The sequence below is a fragment of the Fukomys damarensis genome, unplaced genomic scaffold (assembly GCF_012274545.1).
Source record: "Fukomys damarensis isolate Sample0158 unplaced genomic scaffold, DMR_v1.0_HiC HiC_scaffold_23, whole genome shotgun sequence".
NCBI classification, from domain to species: domain Eukaryota; kingdom Metazoa; phylum Chordata; class Mammalia; order Rodentia; family Bathyergidae; genus Fukomys; species Fukomys damarensis.
Window position 1 is genome coordinate 2,202,431 of NW_022900935.1, and position 7,947 is coordinate 2,210,377.

At 56.3% G+C, this 7,947-nt stretch overlaps 1 protein-coding gene across 1 annotated transcript in view; it reads right to left on the reverse strand.

Annotated features, from left to right (window-relative positions):
- Rcc2 (regulator of chromosome condensation 2) overlaps nucleotides 1-7,536 on the reverse strand; it is a 16,229-nt gene extending 8,693 nt beyond the window's left edge. Inside the window, exons 1-5 of the mRNA XM_033767969.1 lie at nucleotides 7,528-7,536; nucleotides 6,612-6,705; nucleotides 3,743-3,886; nucleotides 1,250-1,381; nucleotides 761-973 (exon numbers count right to left, since the gene is read on the reverse strand). Of these exons, the coding sequence (XP_033623860.1) occupies nucleotides 761-973; nucleotides 1,250-1,381; nucleotides 3,743-3,886; nucleotides 6,612-6,705; nucleotides 7,528-7,536 (592 nt within the window). The remainder of the gene's footprint in view (nucleotides 1-760; nucleotides 974-1,249; nucleotides 1,382-3,742; nucleotides 3,887-6,611; nucleotides 6,706-7,527) is intronic.
- Between the last annotated feature and the right edge of the window lie 411 nt (nucleotides 7,537-7,947).

Sequence of the window (7,947 nt, forward strand, 5' to 3'; positions counted from 1 at the left end):
AAAATGAACTTTTCCAACTATGTCCAGCCTTGTAGGTGATAATTCATGATTTCATTGCCTTGCCAGGAAATCATTAGGGCCGGGGATTTGGCTCAGTGGTTCCACCGCCTGCCTGCCTCGCTAGCGCAAGGACCCCAGTTCAATCCCGGTACCAAAAATAAATAAATAAATTCTGTGACACTGGCCAGTAACCCCAAACCTCACTAACCCCACATCACCAACTTTAACACAACAGATGTCTTTATTAGTGTCAGTGCCCACCGGTTTTGATGAACATTGCTCTACATGCTTGTTCATGACTATAGTTACTCAAGTCATGAATCTTTTTTTTTTTTTTTTTTTTTTTTTTTTTTTTAAAAATTTTTTTTTTTTTGCAATACCGGGGGCTGAACTCAGGGCCCTCTCACGGAGCTGTATCCCCAGCCCTTTTTTATTTTGAGACAGGGTCTTGTTAAGTTGCCAAGTTGCCCAGGCAGGGCTGGAACTGGCCACACTCCTGCCTCGTCCTCCTAAGAGCCTAGATTACAGGCGTGTACCACTATTCTGGGCTCCTAAATCTCAAATGAGAAGTATAAACAAGAAATAAAAAAAGGTTCAGAATGAATGAGTCGGGCTAGGCACGGTGGTACACGCCCGTTACCCCAGCACCTACCCGTGTTCTATCTAAGCCCTGGCAGGTGACGCCACACGAGGTCAAACCAAAATTTTTGCAGATAAAGACAAAGCTACATCCAGAAACAGTTCTCACTTTCTCTGGAACAAAACAGACTCAAGCCCAGTCCTCTGCACACACATCTGTCTTCAGGAAAGAAGAGCTTTCTCATTAAAGCATCCATCTGACGCCAGACCACAGACCTACAAAGAAGGCGCTGTGCTCCGGTTACCTGTGCGGGGCTGGGGACGGCATCTGTCTGGTTCCCGAGGCCCAGCTGCCCCATCTTGTTCTCTCCAAATGCAAACACAGAGCCCGTTTCTGGAAGGAGGGAAACATCACAAAAGGGAGAGGAAGGCTGAATGTTTTCAACTCGGTTTGGAGCCAAAAGCATTAAAATAATAAAAACAGCTCCTCTGCCAGGCAGATGCCCGGCGGGGTGGGGATTTCAGAGCAGACCCCACTGCCCATCAGGCAGGGTCTCAGCTGGGGCGGCGTCTCCTGCAGCCACCTGGGCCCCTTTCTGACTTAACCAAGAGCCACAGAGGTGACTCCACCCCACACCAGGGTGGCCCCTGGTCTCCGCCAGCTCCTTACCCGTCAGGGCCAGAGTGTGGTTACGCCCACAGGCGGCCAACACAATCACTTCGTGGCTGAGCCCCTCGATCAGCCTGGGGGCTTCCGCTCTCTTGGTGTCGCCATGGCCCAGCTGCCCCTTCTCATTTCGCCCTACGGATAGAACACAGTTTTGTAACTGGGAGGAGCGAGGAGCAGGACAGCCCTGCAGGGCTCAGAGCCTAACAGAGACCCACTGAAAGGGAGCCTCCAGGCTGGGGATCTGGCTCAGTGGTCCCGGCGCCTGCCTGGCAAGTGCAAGGACCCGAGTTCAATCCCTGGTACCAAAAAAAGAGGGGGGGGGGAGAGCACGCGAGAGAGCCTGAGCTAGGGCAGCGCAGGCTCCAGCTTCTCTGTCCTTCGGAGTGGGATGCAGTACCCATGATGCCACCTGCTGCCCGAGACCCCTTCCGGGCAGTGGCCAGCTGCCTGTGCCCACACACCCTTCTGACTTCCCTTCCTACGGCAGTATGAGGACCCATCCACGCACACCCCTTTGATACCCAAGGAAATGCAAGAAATGCCCAGAAGCTGCCTACCAGGTGCGTTGGGAGACCCTGCTCCCTCGGCTCCTCTCTGGGTCCGGTCTAACACCTGCCTCCACCTTACCTGGAGGGCGCCTACCTGGACCGTTTAAGTCTGTTCATGCCCTCCCGTATGCATCCCCTCCCATCGCCCCTCAAGGACTGTGAGCCCTGTGAACCCTGGGGACAAGAGACAGGCCTGTGCTGAATACTCAGGGTACAGGGCCACCCCTGTCCCTGGAGGGGCTCTGGGTATAGTGAAGTCGCTGCCCCTGTGGACGCATGCACTGGGTGGGCGGCAAGGAGAGCTAGACAACCCCAAATCCCACCCGGGTCCCACCACGGGTCTAACAGAAAACCCGAGGGAACCCTCGAGGCCTCCCCACGTGTCCTAAGGTTTGTGGGGTGACGGAGGTCTGACGGGCTGAGACGTCGGAGCACTGCTGAGGCGCCCTTCCCCAACATCAAGCTTTTCACTTTGAGGAGGAGACAATGCTGAGCACAGCCACACGGGCGGGTGCCAGTGCCCTGGAGGGGCTGGCAGAGGGAGTGGCCCGCGCTGGCCCGGGAGGACACGGGTGGGGGGGACCGCTGCGAGAAGAGGCCTCCTCCGCGGGTCCTGTCAAGAGAGGCCTGCTTAGCACCACACTGGCACAAGCACCGCCCCGGCTCCACCCTGAAAGGCATGTTCAGCCCCGAGCACGGGGCCACAGTGTGGCACCAACGGGCTCCCGCGTGACCCCCAGCGGACCCATGATCCCCATGGGCCTCCGCTCTGGCTCCGGGGAATCATGGGTCTGTACACGGCAGCTCCTGCCGCGGGGTCAGCACGGACAGGGCCCGGCTCAGAACCACGGGGGAGGAGACTCCAGAGATGAGAAAGCAGCCAGTCAAGTTTGGAGCGGTGACACACGAGGTTGTGTCCAGGGTCGGCACAAGCAGGAAAGTAGGAGGAGGGACACACCCTAAGGCTGACCAGCAGAGGACAAAAATCAGGGCAAATGTCAGCGTGTCATCAAGAGCTGGGAAGGATAAATTTGGGCCAGACACACTTGTTGGCTTTTTTGCAACACAATTACAAAATTAGCAGAGTGAGGGAAGACAACAGATGTTCATATATTTGGACTTTGGTGCAGCAGCTCAGGAAATCTCAAAAAATGGTTCAAACAGACCGAAATAAAAATGCAGTCATATGGACGAAAAGGCAGCCAAAGGGCCAGAGACAAAGGGTAGGGACAAACGCCAACACGCCCAGCTGGGAGCAGGGCGAGTCGTGGTCAATCACCAATACCTTATTAACAGTCTGGAAGGGAAGAGGCAGAACGGCGGAGCGTGGGGCGGGCAAGTCCGGGGCCACCCCAAGCCCTGCACTGAAAACCGGAACAGGAAACGCAACCACCTGGGGCAACAGCCAGAGAAACAGACCAAGCTGCTGTGAGCTCCAGGGGCCTGTGGCGAGAGGGGGCAGCTACAAAAGCTGTGTCACTGTGCTACAGAGCAAGACAGCACAGTCTGCTGCGGGACGTGTGCCTGAAACAGGCGCTTGGTGTGAGGCACGTCAGTGTCAGAAAGATCAAACTTCAGCCCAAAGGTTTGGGAAAAGGTTGCTAAAGAGGACTCCGGGGAGGCCAGGCTTTATTTAGGGGCACACCCATGCCTGTAATAGCCCGCAGGAGGGTCACTGCAAATTTAAGGCCAGTCTGAGCTATACAGAGAGTTTTGTCTCAAAAAATCGAAACAATAAATAAATTAATAGGGCCCAAAATAACAGGTAGGGGAACAGCACGAAGATGAGAAAGCCCAGCGGGGAGAGGGAGGGGATTTCTCTGTAGGGCACAGGCAAGGCAGGCCGGGATTTGGGAAAGGAGAAAACAGGGCATCGAACAGCAGGCCCGCCCCCTCCAGGTGGTGGAGAGGCAGCCCCCGGACCCCTGCCCTGGGTGGTACTCACCCCAGCTCCACAGCTTTCCCTCCGTGGTGATGAGGAGGCTGTGGGCAGCACACGACCCGGACACCACGGTCCGCACCCGGACCCCCGCCAGGCATCCATACCTGTGGGGTCCCCACAAGTTCTGACCGAGATTACGGTAAGCGGCTGCGGAGAGAACAGATCCAGTCAAATCCCGGCAGCTCAGGGATGGGGAGAACACCCCCAAAATGTCACAGGCCACCAAGGGGCAGCCTCCCTGGGGTGGTGACGGTATGAAGTGTGCACCTCAAATCTCTGTGCTGCTCGCCAAGGCCCCAAAGCAAACCACCCCCAGAGCCAGTGTGGCCTGCTGTCACCCTCCTGGCACTTGTGCCTTCCAGTAAGGCCCTGCCTGCCACACCATGGCCCCTGCCCCGGCCTGATGAGTTTCTTTCCTGCTCTCCGTGTCAGCTGGAACCTGCTCCCATGAAGTCATTTCCCCAACTGCGTCCCTCCCAAACACCAATGGTCCACACCTGACCTGGAAATCTCCCCTCAGTGGCCAAGAGACAGAGGAAAGGGACACAAAAAGAATGAACAAAGATGTGTTCCGTGCAGACACCAACTCCCCCGTGCTAAAACATAACCATTATGTACTGCAAACTCTGACTAATGAAAACAAGAATCAAAAAGAAATCTCCCCTTTAACTGGTGGCGCCCCAGCCGGGACCCACGCGGCCCACCTGAGCTCCCCTCCTGCCGAGCCACCTGCCTTCCCTTCCCTTCTGCAACAGCAGCCAGGGCAGCCCAGACACTTGGCTCATGGTGACAGCTCAATCCTGTCACAGGACCCTGGAGGGCAACACCACGCTACTCCCTTGACCTCCCCACTCCAGCCGTGACAAAGGGGCAGGGACAACCTTTTGCTTCATTTTCAAACTGGGACGGACAACCGAGAGGCTAGGAACCAGCGGCTCACGTCAGTCACCCTGACCCCGGGAGGAGCTGACAGAAGGCTGTGACTCTCTGTCCCTGCTTCACAGGGCAGGTCCCCTGCGGGGCAGACGGCCCTGGTCAGGCTGCCGGTCAGGTTCACGAAGCGCTGCCCCAGCAGACGCCTTCACTGACGGAGGCGGAGGTCAGCCGTGCCAGGGGCAGGGAAGCCAGAAGTGGCGTCCTCAAAGGCTACCTCCGAACTGGAAGAGAACCCGGCCAGGGTACGAGGCGGAGGGCAGAGGCACCTGCTTGTCACGGCGTGGCCAAGTGGCACGAGTCTCACAGGCAGCTGGTGTTTGCGGCCTTGCGGGCACCCCACAGGTCCACACCCGGCCAGCTCCCAAGGACGGGGGGCGGCTCCTGCCCCAGCGTCTCCGTCCAGAGGGGTCACAGCTAATCCCTCAGGAGCAGCAGACCGCCTGAGGGCTATCGATACCGCTCCTGCTCCTCCACCGCTTCCCCCCGCATCAGCCTCCAGACCCTGGCGAGGCCCACTGTGCTGCCTGGGAAGCCAACCAGAGGTGGGCAGCTGCGGTCGGGGTCCCTGGGCTACCCGGGGTCCCTGACAGGTGGAGGTAGGTGGGGCAGACACCTTCTTCCACCTCGACCAGTGAGGAAACAAATTCCCTTCATTTCCCTTCCCTCCAATGTTTATTCAAAGGGATTTTTAGAATTAAAAATACTACACAGGGCCAGGAATTCAGCTCAGTGGTGCCGCCACCTGCCTCCCAAGTGCAAGGTCCCAAGTTCCCTTCTGGTACCAAACAAACCAACCAACCAACCAACCACAAGGAGAAAGCCCACAGCAGCTCAGGCAGAAGTGGGTGGGTGGGTAGCTCTCAAGACACCACAGTTAGAGCTGCTGTGGGCCAGCCTCTGTGGCCTCAGCCCCCACGCTGGGCCACATGCTGGCTCCCACACCCGAGCCGCGGTGGGCCGGCTGGCTAAGAGCAGGACTGGCAGAGGTGCCACAGCCAGGAGGTGTTTTCTGGGACTTGGCTGCCCGTGGCAGGCCAGGCCTGCTACACAAGGGAGCCGCCATTTGTTGGGACCCATTGAGGCTCCCTGAGACAAGCCAGGCTCCCACACCCTGGCGTCGGTGCCAGGGTGTGATGGGGCAGGTATTTGCTCACGGGTGGAGCAATGGTAGAAAGCACTTTGGGAAAGTTTCCAAAGAAAACCAAGAAGACATAAAGTACGGCAACAGGCCGGCCTTCCCGGGGATGGGCGTCCTTCCCCTGAGGAAAGACATCAACTTCCTAAAGGTAGCTGGGACAAAAAGTTATTGGTGGGGGGGCCGGGGATTTTAGCTCAGTGGCACCACGCCTGCCTCACAAGTGCAAGGTGCCGAGTTCAATCCCCAGTACTAAAAAAAATAAAACAAAACAACAACACCCACCAAAAAAAAAAAACACGAGGACAAAAGTTACTGCTTGGGACTTCTCTGTCCCCTCTCTCTCAAGTGTTGCTCACTGTCAAGCCGGCAGTTTGTGAATCAGGGTGCGCTCTGCTAAGCGTCAGGCTCCTGACACCTGACAGCCATCGACGTCTAGCACACGTCTGGTAGGAGACCAGGCTGCTCATTGTCAGGAAGGGCAAGTCAAACGAGGAGGAAGGGGAGGAGGCGGGTGGGGCAGAAAGCGGTGTCCACGCGTATCTGAGAAACCCATTTCTGTTTCCATGAGCAATCCTCACGGAACTGGTTTCCCAGAAGTGTGAAGTGGGAGTCTCTGTGCAGACCAGGACTCAAACCCAGCTCCCCCGCTACAGTGGCTGTGTGGCCTCAGGCAAGTCACCTGGCCTCTGACTTACAGAGCTGTGAGTACGGAACACCTACCTGAGGAGCGGTCACGACTGCCCTGGACACCTAACACGGAAGGACAACTGACCGATGTTTAGGAACTGCGTCTCCTACCTTGCTGCTTAGGCACTTCTTTACGACCGATCAAGTCCCAGTTGGTTGCCCCAAAAATCAAAAGTTGACCTTTGCACTTAGACCCTTCAAGTTTCTAGGGAGACAGAGAGAAGAAAAAGAATTAGCTTGTTCCGGCTCCTCCTAGCTCTCCTGCCACAGCAGGACACAGAATTTTTGTGCCTGTGGTTCTTTCTGGAGAGTGAAACTCAGGGATGCTGAAGATGAAGTTAAACTTCAAGCATGCTAAGCAAGCGCTCGATGTCTGAGCTGCAACTCTGCCCTGTCTAAAATTGCAAGACCAATGTATTGCTGGGCCAGGGAGGTAGCTCAGTGGCACTGAGCCTGCCTGGCAAGCTCAAGGTTTTGAATTTGATTCCCAGGACAAAAAAAAAAAAAAAAAAAAAAAGTACTGCCAAGTTGTCCAGGCTGGCCCAAACTTGCAACTCTCCTGTCTCAGCCTCCTGAGCAGCTGGGATCACAAAGATGCCCCACTATACCCAGTGAAAATGACTCTTTTTTATTTTTTGGTACCGGGGATCAAACTCGGGTCCTTGTGCTTGCAAGGCAGGCACCGGAACCACTCAGCTAAATCCCCGGCCTGAAAGAAAACGACTCAGTTGGGGCTCTGCACACTAGTCAGAGGATCCACCCAATCTTTCCCTAATCTGCAGGTTTCAAGGTGGGTGGCCTCAAACTTGCCCCCAGCAGCTCATTTGTTATGCCTGGGCTCATTTTTTTGGGTACGGGGATCGAACTTGGGACCCTGCGCTTGCGTGGCAGGTGGCTGAACCACTGAGCTAAATCCCCGGACTGCCTGGGCTCATTTTTAAATAGCTTTTGCAATACACTAAAACATAAGCCAAATTACAGTCCTCCCCTCCACTCCGGGAACTGCCAGTACGGGCACAGGGCCTACTGAGTCCATGAGGGGGTCAGTGCTCACCCTTGGGCCGAGCCTCCATTTTCCCACACACACACTGTCCTACTGGAGGTCTTAAACCTCTGGAGTCCAGTGTCCTTTCTGCACGGTCACCACACCATCCCTGTCCGCTGCCCACAGCGCCAAGAGTGGGCTAAGTCCGGACACTGGTGGTAGGTGTTGTACCTTCTCCAGGGCCAGGAGAAAGGGCAAAGGGAGGGGATGGCTTCCACGGGGCTAGGAGGGTCTGACAGGTGACCTTCCAGGGCCCAGCGCTGCCCACAAACCAGATGCCTTTTAAAGTGGAAGGTGGCCTGACGATGTCGCTCAGTAGCAGTGCACAGACCTGGGAGGTCAAGGGTTAGATCCCAACCCCAAAATCAACTCAGGAGACCCTGGGCTCGGCTCCACCCCGGG